General features: G+C 41.6%; 2 protein-coding genes across 6 annotated transcripts; one reads left to right on the plus strand and one right to left on the minus strand.

Annotated features, from left to right (window-relative positions):
• Positions 1-781: 781 nt before the first annotated feature.
• RIC8A (RIC8 guanine nucleotide exchange factor A) lies at positions 782-23,945 on the minus strand. 5 transcript variants are annotated; one of them, XM_083499281.1, is made up of 13 exons: positions 23,753-23,846; positions 22,485-22,660; positions 21,375-21,590; positions 18,709-18,893; positions 13,854-13,901; positions 10,780-11,394; positions 9,039-9,133; positions 8,188-8,338; positions 7,408-7,503; positions 6,919-7,063; positions 5,909-6,053; positions 4,650-4,769; positions 782-2,038 (listed from the first exon to the last, which is right to left on the minus strand). In XM_083499281.1, exons 4-13 carry the CDS (start codon positions 18,790-18,792, stop codon positions 1,903-1,905), a joined length of 1,635 nt encoding a protein of 544 aa, XP_083355407.1. In that variant the 5' UTR covers positions 18,793-18,893; positions 21,375-21,590; positions 22,485-22,660; positions 23,753-23,846; the 3' UTR covers positions 782-1,902. The 5 variants fall into 5 exon arrangements, with proteins under 5 accessions (XP_083355407.1, XP_083355405.1, XP_083355408.1 ...); XM_083499279.1 differs by lacking the exon at positions 22,485-22,660 and having other exon boundaries at positions 23,753-23,945; XM_083499282.1 differs by lacking the exons at positions 22,485-22,660; positions 23,753-23,846 and adding an exon at positions 20,688-20,760 and having other exon boundaries at positions 21,375-21,483.
• On the plus strand, positions 23,880-26,923 carry BET1L (Bet1 golgi vesicular membrane trafficking protein like). Its single transcript, XM_083499419.1, has 4 exons — positions 23,880-24,019; positions 24,667-24,758; positions 25,168-25,224; positions 25,985-26,923. Exons 1-4 carry the CDS (start codon positions 24,001-24,003, stop codon positions 26,150-26,152), a joined length of 336 nt encoding a protein of 111 aa, XP_083355545.1. The 5' UTR covers positions 23,880-24,000; the 3' UTR covers positions 26,153-26,923.
• Positions 26,924-27,212: the final 289 nt, after the last annotated feature.

Raw genomic sequence — 27,212 nt, forward strand, 5'->3', positions numbered from 1 at the left:
AACACCAAGGCGTTCCTGGTCACTGTCAGTTTAGAACCCATGAGCATACACATGAAGTTAATTTGACTTTTTGGTCCTGATATACATCATTTTACACTTGCTTCCACTGAATTGCTTTTGCCCTTTCATTCAATTTGGAGAGTCGTTTTGGAGTTCTTCATAAGCTTTGTTTTAATGACCCCAAACAATTTTATTTTAATGACAAGGAAGACAAAAGGAATATCAATGGCCATAAGGCATGATGGCTACATGAACAACAGGGGAAGGCTTGGTTGTGGGCTTCCTGCAAGTGCCTGATGATCACTCTGGGAAACAGGATACCAGGCAGACCTTTGGTCTGATGTGCAGACCTTCAATTAGTTTCATTGGGTTGAAACGTAAGTGATTAATAACCTTTTAACTATATATTAGGAGGATGGGGTATGCAGAAGAGTCATAATTATACTCAGTGTTAGTTTGTGGAGATAACCCAAAGTTTCCAACATTTTCAAACACTACAGCTAGAATCAGAGGCAGCTGGAAGATCATCCAGTCCGATGCAATGGGCGGGATACTCCACATATGTGATCACTACAGACTGACTGATAGACACCAATGGCCTCAGTGAGGTTTAGTTTGTTGAAAGCACAGAAAGTTCCACCGCTCACCCACATGGCATTGTGCTTGAGTACAACACTGCTATAACTGTACTCCACCCAGTTTGGCTGCAGTTACATTGCCAAGAAATTAATTTCTAATTGCTCAGATACAATCACCCAAATAATCAACAGATGCACGCATATTGTTATCTGAAGGCTTCATTTATTCTAGTGAAAATCTTTATATTTGTGCTAAGTTCAGAAACTGTTGGCAAAGTTGGAAACAAAGTAGGAGATGGGGGCTGCTTTTTTAAAACAGAAAAGCCTATGATCAGGATGAAGGTACATAACACGGTGAATGCAGAGTGCTGTGGATAGAGGGGAACTGAAGCAGATTTAGAGTGTGGTTAAGCAATTGGTCACCGCCTTTTGTCTGAAGAGCACAGAGAGTGAGAGTAGTCCAGAAACTAAACATGGTAGAAAGAGGAACATGGTGTCAAGGTTATAGTGGGGATTAGAGGCCTCCTGGCCCCAAATTATCAGCAAACGCAAACATTAATGTCGCTGTGAGCAAAGGATATCTCAAGAGGTTTGCACATTATCTCAGATAATGGACACATACTGCACATATACATACTATTTCAACAATGCATGTTTCCTTACCTGCATGTTTCCATACACATGTAATGTGTCTTAAAGGAACTGCCTAAAAATGTGACTGATTGCCACACACATTGCACTTATATGCCTCCAGGAGTATGCTTTCTTGCATTTCACATGTAAAAAAAAATGCAGGCTTCTCATTGTTCACACTTTTCTATAATATGCCCCAGTCGTGTATGCAAATAGACATTTACCAAGAATATCCGTGTGTTTTAAACACCACCACGCTGTATGGTTGCTGCATTATGTGCATTGCACAAGTATCAATGCACGCACACATATATATCACCTGTGTGTATCACATTTTAGTCCCATATAAGTAACTCTGCAGTGCACTCACAGCACCCTTAAGTGCTACTAAACCTTGATATAATAAGAGATTGCCCTTCCCTCCATGAAATTTCTGCTCAAAAATCCTTGGAATCGGAGTGTAATAATCTTGTGGACACAGAGGGAAAACAGATCAAAAGAGCTAAGCTGTAAAGAGCTCTCTAAGGTAGGAGTGTTATAGAGCTAGAGAAGAAACAGATGTTATACCACTCTGGGCGGTGGAGATCCATCCCACGGGAAGTCCTTTCTTAGGACTGGTCTCCTGATACAGCACCTGTTACAGAGAGAGAATAGAGGGTCCATAGGTTTTTGAGGAACAGGAAATGTTTTTTCAGTCCAATTCCAAGTCAGAGTCAGATGATAACCTCTCCTCAGATATCTGATGGACAGCATCCTCCAAGGAGGTTACACCGAGAGAGGTTAAATTGCCATCTGGATTGACCCCCATTGGTTGGATGACTCGTTGTCTGCAATGGAAAGGAGAAATAGCACAGTCAAGAGAGGGGCTCCTCATGATAACATTCTTAGAGAAACCATCAAGGGGAAGCCTACATTAAGGACAGACCAGTAGTATGCCCACTTTGAGAAATGTAATTCATTTGTTGATCCTAGCAGAAATAGTATAAAATAGCCATACATACCACCACCAGTAAAAACAGCCCCAACCCTCCCTCAGTTTGGCATCTGGTACATGTGCTGGCACTGCTTTGCTCACATCCAGAATATAAATACTCACACCATGGACAAATGCTATTTGCTCAACTACATATGTTGCTCTATTAACATTTCTAGAAGAGAATTTGAAGCTTTCGGATGAGATTCAATTACTAATGGTTTTATATGACAATCTACAGTAACCCAACAATCTACAGATCATCAGGTTGTGAGGCAGATTTCTTTTCAGGCACCTAAGATTGGAGACTGTAGGAACTGAATCTGGTGCCATTGGCAAAGCATGTGCTCAGTCACTGAGCTACCTTTAAGGATCAAGTGGAATGACTTTTCCACTGCTTTTCTATCTCCTAGGCCCTTTTAGTCCATCAAGGGAACTTGGTCAGTGGATTCCAAATATGAAAAACATTTTTCAGTCATAAATATTCTTCAGGAGAAACTACTAAGCAACAACAAATGAATCCAATCAGAATGTAGATTTCTTAATCCCATTTAATCAAATGTAAATGAAATACTGTATAATCAGTGTGTCAAATCTAAGAGTGTTGTTTAGATTTCTTGGGTAGAGAGGATGTAATCTCCATATTTGGCCAGAAAGGAGTTTTTCATGCTCAGAAACCAGAACAGAACTGCCTACATTCTGACTGAAATCATTTTATATGATGAACCATTTCCACTGAAAGGAAAAAAAAATTTTTGTTTGAAACTCAGTGGGAAATGTGGAGACTAGCTTGCTAATGAAGGCTTTTCCTTCATTTTACAGTGCACTGGAGCTCTATTTTTGGCTTCATCGCTAGTTAAAGGGCACATTAGCCATGCACCAAATGCTAATTATCAGCCTTTCTGAACCTTCATGACATACATCCTGGAAAAGTATAAGGGTGTGATTTTCAGAGAAGTTAAGGTCCAAATGCAAGTTTGTAACAATGCTAAAATTACACTGGAAACCCAGGAAGTGATTGCTCCAAAATCTTTCTCCGCTAATCTAGCTGGAAAATGCCTCAGGGGTCCTTCTGATTAGGCCACGTCAGCAGCAAAAGAAAGTGACATTGTAGTGGAAATAGCATTAATGAAATGCTCAGACTAGCATTTCTGTCTGTCTAATGCACACTGGAAACATGGGGCATCTGCATAGAAAGACTGGCGGCTGCTCAGCAAGATGTCATTTGAACTCCTTAGGTAGATCCTGGACTCCTGCCCGCAGTACTCTTAAATGATGTATGAACAACTACTGTAGCGTGAATGCCTGCTGGGAAGGAGAATGGGTGGCATTAGCTGCCATCTGCCTTTGCAATAGTACTTCCTACTAGCAGCTAGCTAGAGTTATCACTACATAGCCTGCAGAATGAACTTTGTGGAGATGACATTCAAATGTATACTGTAGGTAAGTGGTGTGCAATCCCCCAGGGTTTCAGATTTCCATTATTCCCAGTCATTACACCCAGTTTATCCAAGGTGTTCATTTTCCAGCACAGATGAACCTAGAGCACTGATTTTGGGTTCCACTTCCCCCTCAGGATTCTAGAAAATTTCTGCTTTAATATTATAACAAATATTTCCAATCCTCACTGTTGAGGAAGAAACTTAATGATACATGGTCAACATTTTCCAAGCCCTGCTACTCTAGTTCCAGTAGTCAAAAGGCCAGAATACCAGCACCCTTTTGGTATGGTCACCTGTCATTGCCTTCCTGTTGCTTGCCAAAAGTTCAATATAATTCTCCTAGTCCACTAGCAGTTACAAAACAGTCTAAATGGTTTTTAAAAAATGAGATGCACACTATTTCATTCCAGCAACCACATTTGAAGCCAATGAGTAAAGCCCTACTGTCGCCAAATGATGGAGATCCAGTGTAGCTGTTGGTTACCATGAGAGAGGAGGGAAAGGCAACAGGGAGCTTGACACAGTGCATGGATTGGCACCCACACTGTGCTGAGCTCCCTGCTGCCATGCCCTCCCTCCACCTCTTAGTAACTCACAGTGATGCACAACATTGAGAAGCCAAGAGAGCAATGCTACCCCATCAGCCACCACTGATGGCAGGGCAGTACTTCACTCCTTTGATTCTTTCAATTGGTTCCACTTCATTCCCATTCAGTGACTGTTAACACATAATGGCTTAATGGACAAAATCATATTGATATCCTGTGCTACCTAACAGGCTCATGGCTGTTTTCAATGGCCTTTCTTGATGTTAATAGTCCTCTTTCCTAGGAGCTCACAATCTAAGACAGTCCAATGATTTGGAGGATAAAAGAGGTCAAATGTAGGTCAACAATTCAGAAATTATTCGTTTGAAGTCACAATGAGCTTGGAATTTCAGAACCTTCGATTTTAACTGGTTGACCTCTTTTAGCCTGCTCTTCAAACTGCTGACCCACTTCCCGATAAATCTTCTCATGGTACCTTGAAAGTTTGTCAAACATGTTCACCAGTTTCATTGCTTCAACCTCTTTCTGCTCATCTGTCATTCCCTCCATTGGGTTGGGAAGCTTTTCCTCCACACGTCCCGTTATAGGGTTAATGCTGTACGAGTCAGTCAAAACAACAACACACAGAAAGAAGGCAGAGCATGTTCATTTAAAAGGCAGATATATTGACCACTGGCATAATGACTGTTGACTGTACCAGAGATGTAGCAAACATTCTTCAACACTACATGCTACCTAAGACCAAATACTACTAAAAAATTGAAAATGGCACAGGATTCTTGCTAGGGCAAGTGGCAATCCACCTACTGACATGCATGCCAGTTTTGATCCCCATTTGGACTGGTTATTGTGGAAGCAGGGGAAGAGAAGGTTAGCAGCCCAGCAATCTAGTGCTATAATTCACATGCCTATTACAGACATATACCTTTAACATGAGAATACAAGGTGCTTTTGTGTCTCTATCCCCAAAGTGTCCAGAATAGCACTCTTTACTCAGTTCAGTTCAATCTTATCCCTCTCATTGTCCAGGTTCTAATCTTCACCCCTTTCCCAGTAGTGTTCATTTCTCCCTCCTCTGAATTTCAATAGTCCCTACTTTAATAAATTTTCTATATGTGCAAATGCATTCACATGTATCACAATATAAATGATGAGCAGGGGAAAATGGGAAGGGGTAGCAGAAGGAAAGAACATGGACATGGGATTGTGAAGTTTGTGCTAATAAAACAGTTAACCAAAGAAATCCGCAAGATGGATTTAATAATGAATGATGGAAATTCTGTATATATTTGGAATAGAAGGGAGAATCATCTGCTAATGAAGGGGATGAGAGGGATGGGACAAGGGATAGGAAGAGAGAAAGCTACCAAGATAAATGGGAGTGGGGAGGAGTCAGAACCTCTTTCATGACATAAAAGCTTTCGTACATACAGCCACCTATAAATGGAGTTCAAAACAAAGGTTTGTGATGCTCTGCAGCAGATTATAGGGGAAAGCTGTTGGTCTAGACATACAACTGTGAAGATGTGGCAGACAGTGAATAAGGCCATTAGGCATGGAAGCAGATAACTACAGTATTAAACACAGGGAAATGAACATCATGCCAATAAGAACGTTGGAAAGAAAAAAATTAGTAATGGGTTGAGTGAGGAAAAGTTAACAAGAAAAGGACCTGTGCCAAAAGTAGAAGAAAGGGCAATACTTAAGGAAGCAATGCATACAAGGGTTCCATACTTGGGTTTTGCCTCCTTGTATTCCTCTGTATCAGTGTCTTCATCCTCAGAGTATTCTCCTTCTGTCCGACCTCCTGTCATGAGGCCTCGGGCTGCCAGGAGCCCCGCAGCATTCCCATAACCCGTGTACTTCACAAACCGTGACACTGTTGAAGAAAATAAAGGCAAAAGGGTCATTCTTCTGCTGCTACAAAACAATCTGGAAAAGACTGCTGAATTCAAATGATCATAAAACCGACCCTTGCTTATCGGACCACCTTTCAAGGAAATGATTTCTTGCAAGCCTCTCAAGTCTGTAAGTCACATTCAGAGCTGCTTCACTTCACCTCTTTTGCCTCTCACTCTCCGGCCTGCCGTACAGGCCCAGGGAATCCCCTTACCCCTGTAGCAGCAGGGAACCCAGCTTCTTTGACCGTTAAATATATTTGTGTTACTTTTACCTCAAGCAAATATAATATCCACACTAGAAGAAATATGTGAAATGTCATATGGGCCTGGTTGTAGGCATCTATGGGCTGGTGCATGTATTTGGAGGGAAACAGTCACTTTGCAAAGGAAAAATATGGAAAACTGTTGCCATTGTCCTAACATTCAGCAAAAAGAGTTATTTAATTGTGAAGCGAGGCCCTTTGATTGAACTTGAGAGAGAATATGTAAGTATGTGGCTATCAAAGCTTAAGTTTGGAATTCCTCCCTTTTTACAATGAATATTTTTCTTTCCTAAGTGTATCTCTAGTCAGTGAATGTTTAGGGTGAATTATTTGGTTCTGTTTCATTCCATCCTTACCCAGGCAATATGTAATTTTGCCTTATGACTCATAAGTGAATTGCCTCAGCTCTTAGCAGCCAAGCCACCATTAAAACATATTCTGCCTGTCTACCCCAGTGCTTTGAATCTTTCAGCAGATATGAAGTTGGAAGGATCAGTCTATTCACTCAATTGCTTTTTCAGACAGTCAATGTTACAAGACAACCTTCACTAGGTGAAATAGAACATGGAAAGGCACACACCACTCTCCTTGCAGAGAACAAAGAGGAATTCCGCAGCACAGTGCTTGACATCAGTGTCAATGTGAGTCATGAGGCGCACAAGCTTATTTCTCAACAAGTTCCCCACCTCCGGTCTATTTTTCACATCCCGCAGAGGAGGGAGTACCTGCAATCCCATGGAAAGGGAAGAGTTATTTTAAAAGGCCTTCCTATTACGTTGGCAAATATTGCTCCAAAAGTGCCACTACATCTTTGCAGAAACCATCATGGTGACTTTTGCAACTTTTACATTAGGCAGACACATGCCCACTCACACTCATATAGCAAGGGAGCACACAACTTCAAGGCATTTTTCAAAACAATAGGATCACACACAATCTTGGGAAACAATTTCAGTCTTTCTGCATTATATATTTCCAGAATGATGGCACGGGTGGGGCTTGCCTTACATTTTTGCTGGATCAATGGAAGCATTATTGCTTAGGATCCTACGTAATTTAAATACAGTACCTTAGCTTTAAGGAATTTCCTGGTCTGCCGATGGGCTCGAGCACTCTCAGTCAGCAAGTTCAGCACAGGGGTCAGGCTCTCCTTAAGCTTGTGACCCTATAGAAGAGCCCACAAAAAGAAGGTAATAATAATAATCACAGCCATGTTGTTTCCCATGTAGGGAAAAAATACATCAGAGTACAATTTTTTTATGGAAGGATCTAAATACATTAGTTTCCTTTCTCTGAAACAGAGCAGGTAAATGGCAGCTCAGCTGCAGGAAACATAATAATAAATCATCAGAGTAGATCAGGCACCCCCAACCTTTGGCCCTCCAGATGTTTTGGACTACAATTCCCATCATTCCTGACCACTAGTCCTGTTAGCTAGGGATCATGGGAGCTGTAGGCCAAAATATCTGGAGGGCCACAGGTTGGGGATGCCTGGAGTAGATCATAGGCATAGCCAGAGAGGTGTGGGGGCAGCTGCCCTCCCCAATCAAGTAAATAAATAAATAGAAATACTTAACTAACTGACCAATTGCATCGAAGATATATCTGTTCTCCCCGCCCCCCAAAAAATAAATCCTGGCTCCACCCATGGAGTAGATATACCTTATAACTCATCCCTTTTCTCAGATGAAACTTTATGATTTAAGAAATTCAGGGTACCCACCAAAACCTGTAACACTCTGTAGTTCCCCCCTTCCTCTCTAAGAAATATTACAGTGTATTTCATTGGCTGCATGAAAAGAATCTGAAGTAAATGTGGGTGTGAGGCAATGAGGAACTTTTCACCCACCCTGTCAAGACGTCGGTCAAGGAAATCCAGCAGAACATTCACAGCATCCATGTTGACTCCCATATATTCAAGCGAGCCCGGATGCACCTTGGGGGCCAGCAGGACATCCAGACACTTGAGAGGCAGATTGCCCAGAAGGTTGACTGTGTGGCTGAACATGCAATGCAAGACAAAATATGCAAAGGAGGTAGCCTCCACATCAACAAGGAGCCATTTTGTTTTGTTGTTTAAAACCTGACAAAGATCTAGCTAATTTCCATTTTCAAGCACCACGGGAACAAGACCCAAAACTATCCTTTCCTTGGCACCGTGGCAAGACTATAAACACTCCTGAGAACATTTAACAATAGCATTTACTTCTCCCATGTACTGCCTCAATTTTCTCTTCCCTTCCTTTGATGTTTTCTGATGTCCATTTTTAGATTATATCAAACTAATTCTTTATAAAGTGCCATGTACTATATCATCATCATCAACAACAACCAGTAGCCAGTGGCGAAGCAACATGTGGCAGCCCCCGGAGCGGAGAACAGCCGTGGGCGTGGCTGGTGCACGTCCCAGGGGCGTGGCACGTCGCTTGCGGGGGCATGGTGCACATCCCAGGGTTGCGTGTCCCGGGAGGCAGTCACGATGGCACCCATTCCCCAAACAGCACCTGGTGCGGCACGCCCCCCCCCCATATGGAAGTGCAGGTAGCACTATATCAATCAGTATCAGCAACTAAAGTTCTTAGGTACTAACTGTGTCAAATAGACCTGACCCCCAGATTCTTGAATACTCAAGCTGTATGGCGGTCATGATAATGTTTTTTGTTTTCCCAGCCAATCCAAGTTTTTCACCAGGATAATCACCTGTGAAATTCTTCTGTCCGATCTTCACCATCTGCTGAAATCATCAGGCAGTGACGGAGGAGGGCACCCAAGCGTCGGTACAGAGCAGCATCTTCCTGGCCCCAAAACACAATGAAAAGCCTGATTATGAGAAAGGAACACGTCTCTCTTGTGCACAGTCTGTTGGCAGCAAAAAGCTACGCTTTACAGTACGTTCTCAAAATGGAATGTAATTCTAGTCCAAAGAAAAACTGTGCCCAAGCAAACTAAAAATGTGTGTAGCTGAATTACCCTGCTCAGAATACAGCCCTTAACAGAGTTCCTGGCACCATTTTGTGGAGAAATGTGGGCATAGTAACCAAAGTAGGGCTGAATGAAGTAGTACAAGACTCCTTCATTCAGCATTTCTTTCTTCTCTTGACCCCTTAGCCTTCTCTCTGGGTGTCTTGATTATGCTCCCACAATTTTGTCTAAGCTGCATTCTTCCTTCTCTTTCCCCACAATGTAAAATTATGCAAAACAACAATTAAATTAGGCAGCAAGAATATAACGGTTAAATTAAATTAATTCATACATACACAAACACGGCAAATTGCAATTTTTTAAAAAAAATATCCAGTCATGGAATTTGGATTGTCTGGTTGCTGAATCTGGAATATTTTCTTAATGCAGAACTCCAGATGCAAATATTGTTTCCCTACAGAGGTACAGTGGTGCCCCGCAAGACGAAATTAATTCGTTCCGTAATTTTTGCCGTCTAGCGAATTTTTCGTCTTGCGAAGCACGGTTTAAACGGTTTAACAAAGTCGCAAGACGTTTTCGTCTTGCGAAGCAAGCCCATAGGGGAATTCGTCTTGCGAGGCAAATCGCGAACGAAAAAACCTTTCGTCTAGCGAGTTTTTTGTCTTGCGAGGCATTCGTCTTGCGGGGCACCACTGTATCTATATTTCTTCTGCCACACTTTACCCTCTCTTCTGCTGCTTCATGTTTCATTTATTTATATTTTTAAAGGTTTATAAACTCACATCATAAAATATCAGAGCAGAATACATAAAACCCAAAGTAATTTTGTTGAGGATTTCTACAATCGAGCAGTATAATTTTGTTGAAATAAATAAATAGTATAAAATAGACACCCAGAAATTATATCCTTCACAGGTCTCCCTGAGCTCACAGTTCATTACTAATCCAGAAAGTGAGAGAGACTCTGGATATTTTAAATAGCTTGATCTGCTAGGTTTTCATCCCGATTTAGTTAGTAAACAGACACTGGCAGTACCTTGCCAACACTGCTGCTTACACCTCAACACCCACAGTGCTAGGCTTTCTTTCTTGAGTTGCCATGCATTGCTGAAAAATAGATTCCACCAGATTGTAATATATCTGATTTTACCATGTTTTAGAACAGGTCTGTGGAAGCAAACATAACATAATTTTAGAAATGAATGTTTTCATTCATTTAGCCTTTCTTTTTTATTGGCTTCGAGTGTGCAGGAATTTGTGCTTTTGTATGTTGATAAATAGGCCTGTTTATAACAAGAGTCAGCCAGTGGGCATGAGCAGAATTGACCAAATATGTAGTAGGCGCTCCCACAGAACAAGTCAGAAATGCAGGGGGGTGGGGTGAACTAAGTCAGGCAACTTGCCCCCTTCCTTTCTTAAATGGTGTCTATAAGCACAGGAATCATGGATGAAAGAAACAGATACATAAAAACAGAAATACATCACAAAATTGAGCTACCAAAAGCTCTGAGTGTCTTACCTCATCTACCTCCCTCTTGCTGGTGTCAAATGTGATATTGAAGAGCACTTTCAGGATCTCCATGGCACGCTCCACCTCCTGCCGAGGTAAAGGAGCAGAAGGGTTCCCTTCAGCAGCTACCTCGTGAGGGTCTAGCCACTTGACTCCCAGGGTCAGTTCCAAGGTATCTGTCATCAGACCGATACCCCGGAGTTCCTGCGCAAGCTGCTGTCGGATGTCCACCCTCAATGCCGTCAGCAAGAAGAGAAGGCGCAAGTCAAAGAACTTTATATCGTGCGGGAGGTTTCTCTCGTTGTAGAGTTTGATGCGGTCTGTGAGGCCCACCACGAACCGGGCTTCGGAGGTCAGCTCCTGAGCCCGGGGACTGCTGAAGACAATGTTGCAGAGACATTTCAGCGCCTCCAGGATCACTTCAAGGTCTGGAACCTCCAGAATCTGCTCTTCTGCGTAATCAATCCCCGCGTGCCTGGCCAGCGTCTTCAGGCCTTCCATGGTTGTGAAAGGGCCAAGGCAGCTTTTGTCTCGGGACAGGATCCGTATGCTTTCCAAACAGGTGACCTGGCAGGATGGCTGCAGCACCCTCTCCAGAAACTTGATCAGAAGCGCAGCCAGTTTCTGAAGCATTACAGAGGTGGGGGGTGGGAGAAGAAAACGAATAGTGAAGCAATAAACGTCTATGTGAAGAAAGAAAATTATGTCTGCGCTAGTGGATTGCACAGGTTCAACGAGCTACGTTGTACCTCAAACCTGCACAACCCATCCAGTGCCTCGGGCCATATCCATCTTGGTCAGTCACTGCCAGTTTGGACCCCATTAGTACATCTGTGACACATGTTAATATACTGTACCACTTAGTATTTGACTGTAGAACAGTTTATAATTTTTAAATATAGTTAAAATAAATGAGGCTTTTTTTGCCTAAATGTGCACTGCTCTACACTTGCTTATATTGGGCAGGTTAAAAATTTAATAATAAAAACAGCAGCAGCAGCAGCAACTGCATTTGCAATTTTAATGACAAGTTCCCTGCAATTTGCAGATATGCCTTTGGGACTCCTCTCAAAACCTCTGGCGTTGGTGGCAACATTCTAACTCAAGGTTATTAATGAGCAAGTTTAAAAAAGCAGGTTTAAAAATGATCCTTAAGAGGATTCCACTTTCTATACACACACCCTCATTGGTTTTAGTGATATGTAGTTCTTTGCTTTCTGCAGGCCACAATAAAGCAGCAAAATGATGCAAAAGTGAGTGGAGTAGTGCCATGGTGGACCTTCAGTGAAAACAGATACAGTATTTAAAAATAGGCACATTTCTGGTTTCATAGGTTTCCTCTCTCTCTCTCTCTCTCTCTCTCTCGTCTTCTCTTTGTATCCTTTTATTCTGCAACAGGTAAGGTAAAGGGACCCCTGACCATTAGGTCCAGTCACGGACGACTCTGGGGTTGCAGCGCTCATCTTGCTTTACTGGCTCAGGGAGCTGGCGTACAGCTTCCGGGTCATGTGGCCAGCATGACTAAGCCGCTGCTTGCGAACCAAAGCAGCACACGGAAATGCCGTTTACCTTCCTGCCAGAGTGGTACCTATTTATCTACTTGCACTTTCATGCTTTCGAACTGCTAGGTTGGCAGGAGCAGGGACCGAGCAACAGGAGCTCAACCCGTCGCGAGGGATTCTAACAACCGACCTTCTGATCGGCAAGCCCTAGGCTCTGTGGTTTAACCCACAGCGCCACCTGCGTCCCTTTCTGAAGCAGGCTATGGGTCAATTTAATCCAAATTCAGTAAAGGTACAGAGGTGTATCTATTTTTGGAGCATTATCAGCACTTGTTTAAATGCCTTTTTAACTGATGCTAGTGAACAGGACTGCTTATGCAAAGAACTATTGTTCTCCTCAAAGACTGGTGGCTTATTTCTGTCAGAGTTCAAATCCAGAGAAGAGAAACTGAAAACAGCTGTGGGGTGGGGTGGGAGAAGAGAACAAGTCACAGTAGCTTTCTGCCCTGAAAGTGAATACAATAAAGATATCTGCATAGTCACTGTATGCAGTTACATCTTGGATGATCCCCCTTTTCTTTCTGCAATTTGGCTATGCAGTAAAACTCAAGGAAGCTTCCTTGAACAGATAAAATTATACTAGCTGGTGCACCTACTGAAAATGTGCCTGCCAATGTATGACCCTATTTATTAAATTTATATCATGCCTTTCCACATAATGACGCCCAAGTTGCCCAATATCAAGTAAAATAAAAATACAACATAAAATAATCCCATACACATAAAATACTACCTATAAAGCAAGCAGGTAAAAAACATGTCAATAAAACTGCCAGTTAAAAACAGCAACGGTACTTTTTATTATCTAAAATAGTTAAATAAATATTTAATAATCAAATATTTACCTATCTATCATAATAGTATTAATAAGATTGGTTATACTTATCATTAGTAATTGTTCATATTATTTTAACAGTTAAATAAAAGTTAACTATATTATTTTAAATAGACCTTTTAGACCTATATCAACAGATATGTTGATATAGAAGGATCTCAAACACTACAGCTTTACAGGACTTATGGTTTGATGTAACTGGCTTAGCACTGCTGCCTCATCAAGGAAACTTCATGAGGGAACTGAGCTCCCATTATTTATTGTGACTGTGCCTCCTCATAGAAAGGCCTTTCTGTATAAGCACCTCACACAACTACTAGTCAAGTAGATTATTTGCTACTCATCTCACGGCTCCAAGACTGGGGTGGGGGGTGGGGTTAACAAAAGAAATGGGACCTGAATGCAACAGGTGGCTTGCTATCAAACTGTACTCTGCTTCTTACCCAGCATGTGGTTTTATGAGGCAGCACCATCAGCCACCCTCTAGCTGCTACCAGCATGATTTCATACTTCTTGAGGACCATAATATACATGAAGCATGCTTTTGAACTAGACACTTTTGTTCAGAAGGAAAAGCTTCCATGCATGTAGGAGGAATTCAGTGCTTTCAATGTCTAGGGCAAGTCACCATCTCACAGCCTCAGTGATCCTGATGGAGTAAGCAAAATAAGAAAATAAGTACTTACCCTCCTTTCTTCCTGTTCCTCATCTTCAAAAGTGAAACACTGTGATTTCTGAGAATGAAACAGAGACAACGGATATGTACTAGGAAAATAAACTTACTCTAAAAGCGCAAAAGGAATTTTAAAGTGATAATCAACTGATTTCTTCTGAACACCTACAGCATGCAACTCCAGTGAACACTATAAAGCAGTGAGAAGTTAAGCAAGAAACATGCTTAAACTGATAAATTCATACTGAGGAGCATATGAAAGCTATGATACAGTACTACCTCAGGTTACAGACGCTTCAGGTTACAGACTCCGCTAACCCAGAAATAGTACCTCGGGTTAAGAACTTTGCTTCAGGAAGAGAATAGAAATCATGCTCCAGTGGTGTGGCGGAAGCGAGAGGCCCCATTAGCTAAAGTGATGCTTCAGGTTAAGAACAGATTCAGGTTAAGAACGGACCTCCAGAATGAATTAAGTTCTTAACCCGAGGTACCACTGTATAAGGAAACTGTGCAGCTCTGAACAATTCTACTGTTTCATATAAGGCTATGCTGAAGAAAACATCAAAAGATACATAGGATGCAATTCTGAAGTAATATAAGATGCAGAACAAAGCAAATTTGGGGTGCAGTCCTTAAAGTACTTGCATCTGGAAAGCCTTTTGAAGCCATTGAGGATGTGCTCAACAGAATCATTTGAACAACAAAAAAAAAAAACCGGTTCTCCATTCTGATGTCTTCACGAGAAAATGACAATCTAATTAGTTTCTCTTGACTTTGGAACAAGAAGTTTCAATACATTATTGTAGCCAATTTCTATTTGAGTAAAAATTCTTATGAGTCTGCAACATGGAAGACGGAAGAGGCAATTTTCTATAATTCTCCCTTCCTGCTGCAACCCCCTGCACTCTCTCTCATGCTTCTCTGGAGAGTCTTCCAACCTTCTAGAGCAGATTTTGTAAGGCATAAGGGACTGCAGGGGGAAAGTGAGGAAAGTTCCATTGCCCATTCATGAGATGCTCCTGCCAGCAAAAGAGGAACTCTGCTCAAGGGATGCGCCCACAAACAAGCCTAGTTATGATCCAAGTTTTTGTTTTTGGAATGTGTATATATGTCACTTATGCAAATCCCTAGCTAGCCACTACTGATCATATTGTTCAAAAGCATGTTACATGATTTGTTTCATCACAAGGAGCTTAATAAACTAGAATGTACAGAACCTAGCATGTTAGGAGTGCCTAGTAAGGGTCACTTTAATCCTACACAGAATTAGAGACACTGAGCACTGAAAATATCTAGAGTCCATTTTTAAAGTATGCTATGCATACTTAAAAAGTTGGAAACTTTGAATTAAATTCATAGGGTCATTTCAAAGCATATCTATTCAGTCTTGAGGTACCAGGATACCGAGACATCCAAACATCAGCAAAAGATTAATTGTTATACTAAGGCAAGTAGACAGCTGCCCATTCATCTCATACCACTATGTTTTTTCCTTCCATTTACACTGTATGAATCTAAAATCTTTAATTCAGTCCTACACTCTCCACATCTTGTTCTACTGAAATTAACTGTCCTGAAATAACTTTACAATCATTTTAAGTGAGGGTAGATAGTGACATTTTTTCCACAATGAAGTGGTAGGGGAGCACACAGGGCTCTAACCTGAATTGTCAACTACCACTCAAAAGATTACTACATTCAAGGGCAATCCTCAGTACAAGACAGTTCACACAGCCCAGCCAGCTTTCCTGAAGGAAGAATACATGGGAAACTGTAAATAAGGACCCAAAATTCGAGTCCATTTGCTTTTTAAAGTCTTCTAGATTCTTTTTTAATTTTATACTACTTTGTAAACATTTCATAATCACAATGTATTTTATTTTTTTAGCAGATTCATTTTTGCTATGTATGAAGATGATTCTCAAACAGACACAGGTAAATCACTATTGACAGGTCTTGTTGACACTCATCTATGCACATTCCAAAATCATGTTCACCTCTCTCTCATTGCTATCATATAGAAAAGAAATGGAATACTAAGATTCCAAATTTAGGAATGATTTAACAATGCATTTTGGCTGTATGAAGAGGATTTCTTTAATGGTCAGGAGGCCTTATGCTTCAGATCTTGCAATATGTTTTATTAGCAGCAGCAATGGTTTCTGAAACTCTGTTCTATGGTACTCTGTGCTTCCTTGAAAACCTATCAAGGGATCCACAATAGTTTTAATTTATTAGATATGTATTTCACTTTTGGCTTGGAGTCCTCAGAGTGGCTCACATTCCACGTGGGAAGATACAGGGAGGGGGGAGGATGAAGAACAACATTATCAATGCGAATACAGTGGTACCTCTGGTTATGAACTTAATTTGTTCCGGAGATCCGTTCTTAACCTGAAACTGTTCTTAACCTGAGGTACCACTTAAGCTAATGGGGCCTCCCACAGACCCGCTGCCACTGCACTAACTGCACGCGATTTCTGTTCTCATCCTGGGGCAAAGTTCTTAACCCGAGGTACTACTGTCCTACTTCCGGGTTAGTAGAGTCTATAACCCGAAGTGTTTGTAACCCAGGTGTTTGTAACCTTAGGTACCACTGTATTGGTAATGATGGGCAAGCTTCTCTGAAAGACAGCCCTGCCCACTGAATCATACACTGTTTGCTATTGCAGACAAACAACTAAACCATATTTTGTACCATCTTGTTTTGCTGGGGTAAGGAAGAGGGAGAGATACAGGAAGAACGGCCTATTACTATGACTGTAGTTTTCAAATTTTCTACTTTCAGGGAAACCCACGCTAACTTTTCTGAAGGGAAACCCCTACAATGTAGAATATTATGATGCATGTCCTAAGATGGGCAGTCCATTCATGCAGCGCTCTAAGGCAGCCTACCGGATCTCATCATTGCCCTCTGGGAATTAAAAACACACTCTAGAACACACTAATGCATCCCTTCAGCTTTACATTGCAATGGAAGATCAGCAATGGTGGGCAAGCCATTCTTCAGGAAAGCTTGCCCACCATTCTTGATCTTCTGATTGCAGGATTCCTAATAAGTTTCCAAGGATCTCATGGGTTTCCCACACTACCGTTCAAAAACTCCTAGCAATATCTTGGTTTTGGTTTCATATTCTCCCGAGTGGCAAATATTCCTTCTCAACATCAAACAGAGATCACTCATGTGTCGAAGAAACAAAGTTCTACAGCCTTTGCTGCTGCTTCATATACCGTCTGATTTATATGCAAACATCATTAAGAAAAAAAAAAATTAAATTCACATAATTGTTCCCTCAGTTGTTGAATAAGCCTACTAGTTGCACTCGATTCACTGGTAGCTGCTTGGCAGTGACAGCTGAGATGTGGAGCACAAATGTCACTGTTAGGTGTATAGCTTTTATATTATATTTTATATAGCCTAATAATTTTTTTGGGTAAAATCTAAGAAGTTTTTGGTAAGCATGACTTTTGCTTTATCTGCTGTGATTCCTCTTATGGAGTTCCCTCTCACGAATTCTTAAAATATCTCAGCATTAAACTATTTCCATACTGAGAGACCACAGTGAAGCATTTCTGGGTGCTCAGAGAATGGCAGTCGCTCTTCCAAACACTGATAGAGAAACACCAAAAGGTTGCCTTTCTGTTTACAAAGCTCTTGTTCTCTAAACTTCCAGGTAGAATATTGATTTTCTCTATCCAAAATCGCCTACAAATGCATACATACAGTACATACACATATATCCTGAATGGAGTTCTAACAGTTTAAACCTTTTTCTCTGCTAATGAAGCTGATATTTTATCTACCAGTCTCTGCTTTATTAATGTTGTCATTGCTACAGCTGGAATCTTTGCCACAGCAAAACAAGGGGAAGGCTCAGCAGTGGAGCACAAGCTCTTCATGCAAAAGTTCCCAGGTTCATTTCCCAGCATCTCTAATTAAAAAGCATCTCAGGTCAGGCCTTGGAAAGACCTCTGGCCGAGGCCTCATTGTGAGCTGAAGTAAACAAATGCTGGATTAAAGACCAATGATCTGACACAGTGTAAGACGATTTCCTATGCAAATAAATACATGCAGTTTGCCAACTCATTTATTTTTCCTCTGAGGAAATACCTTTTGTGCTACATATAAAATGTGCTGCCTTGCTTATTTCCCACCTAGTTTGAAGGTCTACCACAAGGGGAGTCACATAGATATGTAAACCAAAAGTATTCCTGATGCAACTGCCTGTAAATTAATGACACATTCACAGGAGCTTGATTCCAAGTTCTCAGATATGATTATCATTGAAGTATCTTGTTCTTGTGTTATTTTGAAACAAATCTAATGGTTAGTGCCTTAGACTGCTTGTTCTCACCATGTTCATTGTTTTTCCTCTCTTCCCCATCAGTTTTCAAATGCCATATCTATGGCAATCCCTTCATTAAGAGATTTTTTAATTATCTAAAATTGCACACCGCACAGTAGTTCTATTCCACATACAGCTCCTCCTGGGGCTGCCTGTTTGTTAATACCACACATCTGCTTGCCACATAAAGCTCCTCCTTTCCCTTCTGCTCTCCAAAATCCGTCCTTCACTGCTAACATCGATTTTTCCAACACGTCTGACTCTGGCCAAAGCAGCACAAGCTCCCCATTACATACAGGAAAAAAGGGAGAGTGCAGTCACAAACAATCAATATGCAAAAGACCTACTCTTTGCAAAGGCAAAAAGATACTTGCCCGCAGAGGCTAACAACATTTTGTTGAAGCAATGCAGGCAGATGAAACTGAAGGCAGCTTATGGGGAACGGCATCAAAGCACCAGCACAGATTCTCCAGCTGATCCTTCTGACTGATATCAGCCAAACAAGTTCCAAGGAATACTCACCTCCTGGTTGTAGATCTGCAGCACCTTGAGAATAGTATCTTGCTCCCCACTTTCGACAGTCTCTAGCACAGTCCGGAGCGCCATTGCTCCACGGTGTGGAGGTGGCCTGGAGTGCTGTAAAGTGTGGCAAGCGGCTTTGCAGTCTGGCTGGATAATTACAGATGCGCAGGGCCCTAATCACACAGCTGAGGAGGAGATGAGGAAAGCAAAGTGAGACTGCCCACTTCAATATGCCCAAAGCACAGAGCAGATGGATGATCCTAGTAAAACCAGCCAGCAGCTCACTCGCTCTCTCACACTAATCCTCTTCCCTCACTGAGCTTTGCAGCTTTTAAAAAATGCCCTCCCAGCAAAGCACCTACAAAAGCCTCCCCCTCCCCCAGTCTGAGGATTACCTCAGAAGGGATGCTGCAGCTCCCTGAAATAGCCTCCCTCCTCCAACTGTCCTGGTTTCTGTTACAGCACAGAAAAACCTAGAACCATCCCAGTGATATATTTTAAAAATGTGCATAGCACAATATAGGCAAACATACACACTCCCCCAAATAGGTTAAGGTGGCAAAATCATTTGTCAGGTTTCCACAGATCTGAGTATCTTTTAAATTGACTCCCGTTAGATCCAAATACATGAACCTGGTTAAATGTATCATCTGTATTCAATTGCCACAGAGTAACAAACATGGCAACTGTTTAAAGGATGTGTGGCCATGTTTGTTTCCCTCCAGTGGTCTTTCTAATCACAGCACATGATGTCAGCACACAGTGACAAGGTGAGAGAGATCAGCAGGCCATGCACACAAGCTGGGTGAGGCAACAAGAAGTCCATGCCTGTCCCATCTTGAGAGTACTCAGCCTTATAATCAAGTGCATTCCATTTACATTATAGAATCCATCCTGGCCTTCATAACTAAAATGCTAATCATTATGATATATGTCTCTTCCTGCAAGTTGCAAATTATGTGCAAGCCAGAATTACAGAAGCCTGATAACATTCCCAGAATGCCATGAGTTGTACTATCTAAGAGTCACGTCTCATTTTTAGAGGTGCCTGACCTTCACACTTTACATGTGTACTGAGGAATACACTACCCAGCTGCCACAAAGTGTGAAATTGCTGTGAGCTACAGCTTACATTGACATAATTAAATACTTGCTATGAATTCTTTGCAAACCAGCAAAGAGTATGGCACAGAACAACATCCAAATAAAGGACTAAGAGATACGATGCTATATATTTATGACCAGATACAGACAGGCATTGTCAATTCTGGCACAGCACCACCATTCTTGGATCCATAAATGCTTCATCTCATAAGAATTCAGCTGTCTTTTATACAAAATTTAATCAGCTCTCAGAGCTACAGGCATTGGAACAGTGGGGTATGTATGTGTGGAGACTGAGATGTAAACATAACCAGAGTATTAGAAACAAACTGCATGAAAATAAGCAGCCTTCTGTACACATAGTTAATGCACGTCCCAACCCAGGGCCAATCACGCAACTAGTTCCTCGCAACTGGAGCTGGATCAAGGTCTCTATTGCTAAATCCCTGAAATCTTGTGGGGAATGTGGGCTTGTATGTTTTCCTGTATTCTCTTTTAAACACTGTACAAAAAGTTTTATGCCAGTTCTTTAACAATAAAATTGTCCCCTGATTTCTCCAAGCACCCTGGTAGATTTGTCTGGGGCCATTTGTCCCAAACTGGGTCCATTTGTCTCAAGTACAAATTGCGATTTGGCATACTGTTATTCAACTCCTATTAGGAAGGTTTGCAATGGAGTGGAAACATGAGTTTTGTGTTTACAACAAATAATTCAGACCATCTTTTGCCATAAGGTGTAACCCATTTTCTAAGGGAACTAAAAAGGAAAATATAGAATCATGGCATAAATTAGCTCTTAATTGCAAAACAGTTTTTTGACATCAAGCATTGTCAACAAGTGAAAGTTTATCAAAGAATGAGGCCAATAGCTCAACTGATTGTATGAGTTAGCTTGTAACAGCTTGCGAAACAGATCACTTCCTTTATCTTATATAGACTTGTGATAATCTGAAACAAAAGCAAAGCATTTTTAATAAGGTATATACCTTGAAATAGGAAACATCTGGCTTGCTACAATGACTGTAGTTAGCACTGTACTTGCTACAATGACTGTAGTTAGCACTTCCACTACAGGTCCACACAAATGCAAGGATTTTGTAATTTAGAAACAGCCATATCAGTTTATTTTTCACCATTTCCAGTGCCCACACTGGAAAAAAGATCAGCATCAAACAGAATATGCAAACCTTTGTATATGAATGAAAATGTAAAGCTGAAGTCAGACCTGTTTCTGTTTAGGCAAGCCATATATACATAATTATGTTAATCTTTTAAACTCCATCAAAGCCTACTGCCATCCACATCCCTCTGGAAAACATTCACAAGCTGGGGGAAATGTAAAATATCCCATTAACCTATATCCCAGCCTGTCATCCAACATGCAAGCTACAGAACAGACTCCAAAATGGTTTAAAATAATATTGTTTATATATCCATTTTTTCCTTTTTTTAAAAAAGCCAAAAAATCATTTTCACTATAAATTCATGCCTAGCTAGTCCTACTAACCTGAATTCAGAAATTTAAAAACCAAACTAATCAGAGGATGAGGGGAAAATATTACCTTCTTTTTAGTTAAGCTGCCTTTTGTGTGTGCAGTTTTCGATCAGACTTCCTGCTTCATTTCCTGAAAACAGCAACTCTCCCTCCTTCCCCCAACCCTACCAAATGCAGTTTTCAAGAGCAGGCAGCGGCTTTGTTGTCATTCTGCTAGAAATCCTGCTAGCAGAAAACAGAGGGCGCAGTGGGGAACCACAATGCTGGACTGCTCATCCAAAGACTGTAGAAGAGAAAGAACAGGAGGTCTCTTGGGAATTCCACCCCTTTCAGTAACTGTCTTCAGGCTGATGGGAAATGGTGAATGCAAAACCATACGGGAAGTGAGAAATCATGGAACAGAGCAAATGATTGGCTACAGTCAACTCTTGGCTTTGCTCCCCAGGCAGCAGTCAGAAATGGCAAACCAGCACCCACAGATTGGATATCCAAAGGGTAAAAAAGAAATCACCTGGATTTTGTTTTACTCTTGGAGATAACAGACTTATGGAAACCCTTAACCCAGCTTGTTATTTCAGAGTCCTATTTTGATTCTTCACTAACTAGATAGATAATACTTTAATCTTCTGTAATGGTACTTACAGAAGCTTGTATCCTCTTACTATTATTGTTTTAAGATTTTGGCGTTTGTCACCCTGGAGTCCTTTGAGATGAAGGCTGGGGTAGAAATTTAATAAATAATGACATAGATTAATGAGGTAGGAATAACTGCTACATCATTGTTCTACATAAATATTGATCTAGATTCTAGACAAACACTTAAATGTATCACTCTTCTATGTATAAGCATAAAAAGTCAATTGTACCAATATTTAACTACCCTCGCTCCAGGGGGGCAACTTGTATAAAATATGGGGGGGGGAGGTAATCAATCACATGATGCAGTGCATGCACACAATTTGAGGGCTGGCCCCCTCAAATATTTTATTGGGGTGGCCGAATACCCCTTGCCCTCTAGGAGTTTGCGCCTATGCCTCTCTCTATGATTATTACACTAAGGGAAAAGTAATCCATATTATCTGTTCCTATCTACGGTATGTGTTTCGGTTAGTTAACATGTCATTTTAGACTACTTTCTTGAATGAGTTCACTAACTTCAGTTCCACAAGGGATTTACCTCTGAGTAACTCCCCTTTGTCCCAGCTCCTGCCAACCTAGCAGTTTGAAAGCACACCAGCACGAGTAGATACGCTCTGGCACTCATCATGGTGTTCTGTGCGCCAGAAGCGGTTTAGTCATGCTCGCCACATGACCTGGGAAAGCTGTCTGCAGACAAATGCCGGATCCTTCAGCCTGAAAGCAGAGATGAGCATCACACCCCATAGTCGAATTCAACTGGACTTAACCGTCCAGGGGTCCTTCACCATTATCTTTACCTAAACATTTATTTATTTAAAATAGTTGCAGGCTGCCTTTCTAGTAAAGAAACTGCTAATTTTATCAAATAAATGTCTTTGAGCACATGCAAGCAGAGCAAGTAAACATCTGGTTGCTGTGTTATGAATAATTACCATAGGTGCACCAACTCTGCATGCGATTACACTGTAAGCCATCACAACACAAAGTTATCTGGCCCCTCAGTATGAAGATCATCCTTGCTCCTGGTGTGTTGGTAAGTGCTTTTGGACAAGACTGGACTTGCCCCTTATAAATGTATTTGGGCTTTTAGCCAGAATCCCATTCCCTTCAAAGGAACTTAAGCAACTTGCATGCAGGATGCCAGCCTTAATTACCAATTATTATTTTGGAGTTATATACCAGTTCTTGGCAATGTATTGTATCCAGTACAAGAAAATTAGTGTCCGGTATATTTAACCTGAAGAAAAACACATGAAGAAATTAGATGAACTGGAAGAACTAACATACTCATAAATTGTTTACATACGCAAACAAGTTTCTGTAAGCCATTAGGTAAAGGGACCCTTGACCATTAGGTCCAGTCGTGGCCGACTCTGGGGTTGTGGCGCTCATCACGCTTTATTGGCCAAGGGAGCCAGTGTACAGCTTCCGGGTCATGTGGCCAGCATGACTAAGCCGCTTCTGGCGAACCAAAGCAGCACACAGAAATGCCGTTTACCTTCCTGCTGGAGCGGTACCTATTTATCTACTTGCACTTTGACATGCTTTTGAACTGCACAAAACCTGGAAGGTATGAGCGTGGTGGCATAAAAATGTCACACTTTAGCATCTGGTTTGCCAAACGCTCCAAGGCTCACTTGGAAGAATAAATAATCTTATAGATTTGCACTGTTCAAGAAAAAAGGGCGAGGAAGGAGTGCCACCTTTTCCTCTAAACGACTTCTTGCCCTTTTAATACCTGTGCGACACGAATTCAGCCAACGAGCCTTTGTCGCAACCCACTAGAAGCCAGAGCGGGCCCCTTACATGGCAATCCTGCCCGAGGCCGTGGACCATCCAAGTCGTTCCCGAATAACAAGGGCGACGAGGCCTCCGCAAGAGCAGCCTGAGGCCGCCTCCCTCTCCAGCCGAGTGGAGGGCTGACAGGAGGGGACGCTGCGGCCGAGGGGGGAGTTTCCTCGGCTAGCCGAGCCTTCCCCGCCGCCGCCGCCGCCGCCGCTGCTCCTCCTCCTGCTCTCTGTGGGCGGAGCGGGACACGAAGGCAGGAAGCGGCCATGGCGGACTGGGGGCGAGGTGAGAGCGCGGAAGAGGATGGCGAGGGGGCGCCTGAGCGGGAGCGGGTGGCGGCGGCGGCGCTGCCTTCCCTCAGGAGAACGGGGCTTGGGGCGCCGTTGCTCCGGCTCGTCGCGCTGCCTCAGGACCTCCGTGGCCTGTGCTGGGGGTGGGGGACGGGGAACAAAGGAGGCATTCTGATCCTCCCCAGGTCACAGTTGCCACCTTCCCCCCTGCTCCGGGCTCCTGTGTCTTCTGTAGTTGACTAACAGGCAAGGACGTGGCAGCTGTTTTGCCCATGCTTTGCCAGTGTGGCTTTCTGTTGTGGTGGAGGAATGGACTCTTCCCCGCTCGCAGGGCATTTGTGTGTGTGTCTGCAGTGTGGGGTAACATCCCACACTAGCAAGTGGGGAGCCTGCTGTGCCCTGTGATGGTGAAAATAGGCTTTGGAGTGAGCTGGGGGAAGGTCTTCAAAATAACCACACATTTTACCATATTTTGTTGTTGTTGTTTAGTCGTTTAGTCGTGTCCGACTCTTCGTGACCCCATGAACCAGAGCACGCCAGGCCCTCCTGTCTTCCACTGCCTCCCGCAGTATTACCTTTTGTTTTAACAGCTGTTATGTTTTAGCTGCACTAAGTGGCATAATTATTTTATCTTCATTTCAGGTCAGAATGCCAATGCTGTGGATGATATGTTAGATGTGGAAAATAAGCGTATGACCGAAAACCTAGCCTCCAAAGTCACCCGGCTAAAATCGGTTTGTAGATTACTTACTTTACTTGGGGCTCATCCACACTTACCTTTTGCCCTGTGTTTTCTAGGCACAGGGCTGTGCTTTGAAATGTCATCACTGAACATGTTTTATTTCTCTTGCCCTGGCGCTTTTCCATCGAAAACTTGCTCTTTCACGCTGAATCAGAACAAATAGAAATTTGTGGCATTTGGGCAAAAAGGAAGTCTGGATGAGCCCTTGCTCTTTGATTGCTGTCTTGCTCTCCAGAAGACTTTGGTCTTTGAGGGTTTTTGTTTTTGTCCCCACCCCCCTTGTATTTAGTAATATACAGAGAATTTCTCAGGAGCAAATGATATTCTTGTTTGCAGTTTTATTAGTTCTTTCCGAAAGTTGTCTAGGTATCAATAACTGCTTCATTCTGTGTTTTCAATAGCTTGCACTGGACATTGACAAAGATGCTGAGGATCAAAATCACTACTTGGATGGCATGGTAAGCAACTGTTTGCACTCTTTAAGAATTACTGATGAAGCTCAGCATGAGCAAACAGGACAATTAGTTTGCAGTGAAACATATTTCTGTACAGAGAAGAAATCACCCACAAGTCTATTGGTGTAAGTTGCTCTGTTCCAGAGAGTTAATGTGTTTTAGCCTGCCTTTATACTTCTGGGACATGCTCATGCACACGTATCTTTTTTTCCTTTCCAAGAGGGACCAAACTTGTTGGTCTTCTGTTGGTAGTGATTCCCTGAGAAACTGGTGTTCAGTGATCTGGTATCTAATGGCAAATATGCTGTGAAACTATTTTATGCAGTAAAATTGAGGTTCGTGTCAAATATTCTGAATTTCTTATGCAAGAAGTACCTGAATGAACAAGTGTGCAAACCTTGTGTGGACCTTGCACAGACTACCACATGTTATAATGATCACATAGAAGTCTTATTTTCTCACTGGATTATCGCAAGGATAAATGAGATCAAAATATGCACGCAGTAAAGTCATTTAAAATTGTTATTGACAAGGTCAAATCTTGAATTTCACTAGTGTATTTTGCTGGTGTGGGATCTGAGCACATGTGTCTGCATTTGTTTGGGTTTTCTTTTTAAATATTAACAGTGTTAAATTGGAATTCAATTAACTGAGTTAAATATATTTCTCTCACTGAAATATGCCATATGTATATATAATCATGTTGCTTCTTTCAGTAAGCAATGTCTTCTAAATACCTTATTATTTCTACTCTTGGTGTTAGGATTCCGATTTCATGAGTGTGACAGGCCTTCTGACGGGGAGTGTGAAGCGTTTCTCCACTATGACCCGGTCGGGAAGAGACAATCGTAAACTTCTTTGCTACGTCTCTGCTGGACTGATTGTAGTCTTCTTCATCCTCTATTATTTGGTTACAAGAGCACGGACTTGAGTAATTGTCAAGATTTTGTATTGGATAGTTGTTGAAGAGGGGGAAAAACTGATGAAGAAAATGGTTTTGGAAGATCTTCAGATCCTGAAAATATTATTCAAATGTTGACAGTCATCCAGAGGCACCTCTGTGGATTTCAGTATCGTCTTTGGATTGTTTTGACGCTCTCTCTTAAAAAGAATATAATTTATTCTGTCACTGTTCCTTTGAAAATTTAAATGCAGCACAATTCACATCCTTGTTGAAACCAAGTCTCTATATAATACCTTATTCTCTCTGCTGTCTGGGTGGGAAAGCATGCTGGTGATGCCACCTCTTATAATTTTGTGGTTAGCAGGAAAATCCTGACACCCATGTCAGAGATGTTCAAGTGCCCAATTTAAATGAAAAAATACTACCTGGAGGACTGTGATGCATCTCTTGAGAACTAATTGTGTTATGGACAACTTCTTCCTAGAAAAATAACTTTGAATTTATTTCCACTTCTGTTAACACCAGCATTTATAAGTAGTCAAACAATCCTTTTTGCCTATTACTCTCAAGGACTTGCTTAGTAAAACAGAGAATATTCCTAAACGAAGGAAGAGTGAGAACTTGCACAAATGATTTTATCTCATTTTTTTCCTTCTTGTTCTAGTCTGTCCCCTGACCAAATTATTTATATTTGTTTCTTGTTATACAAACCTTACCTTATAGCAAGTTAAAGTATATTCGCTTTAAAAAGTTTGTCCAAATCATCCTTTCTGTTAAAGAATTTTATTGATTCATTGATTCTTGGTTAAGTCTTCTTTAGCTGGCTGCTGAATAATTATCCACTTCTCTCTGGAATCAAGTAGCATTTTGCAATACTCCTCAGTTTTAATGTTTGTTACTAGGTTCTGGCACCTGGAGTGCCAGAAAGGTATTAACAGCAAAACTGGAGTTAAGTTTGTGTGTGATATATATTTTATATATATATATATATATATATATATATATATATATATATATATATATATTTGTTTTCGTAGATTTTCACGGGTACAGGAATGCAGGTTTTGGTGTCCTCGGGTGTCTTCCC

The sequence above is a fragment of the Podarcis liolepis genome, assembly GCF_965112155.1.
Source record: "Podarcis liolepis genome assembly, chromosome: 1".
Classification (NCBI taxonomy): Eukaryota; Metazoa; Chordata; class Lepidosauria; order Squamata; family Lacertidae; genus Podarcis; species Podarcis liolepis.

Coding starts and splice junctions, on each gene's coding strand:
- RIC8A (XM_083499279.1), bottom strand. CDS start 18,792: ATGGCGCTCCGGACTGTGCTAGAGACTGTCGAAAGTGGGGAGCAAGAT. Junction 13,902..18,708: donor TGCAGATCTACAACCAGGAG/GTGAGTATTCCT, acceptor TTTCATTCTCAG/AAATCACAGTGTTTCACTTT. Junction 11,395..13,853: donor AGGAACAGGAAGAAAGGAGG/GTAAGTACTTAT, acceptor GTAATGCTTCAG/AAACTGGCTGCGCTTCTGAT.
- BET1L (XM_083499419.1), top strand. Junction 24,759..25,167: donor AAGTCACCCGGCTAAAATCG/GTTTGTAGATTA, acceptor TGTTTTCAATAG/CTTGCACTGGACATTGACAA. Junction 25,225..25,984: donor ATCACTACTTGGATGGCATG/GTAAGCAACTGT, acceptor TCTTGGTGTTAG/GATTCCGATTTCATGAGTGT.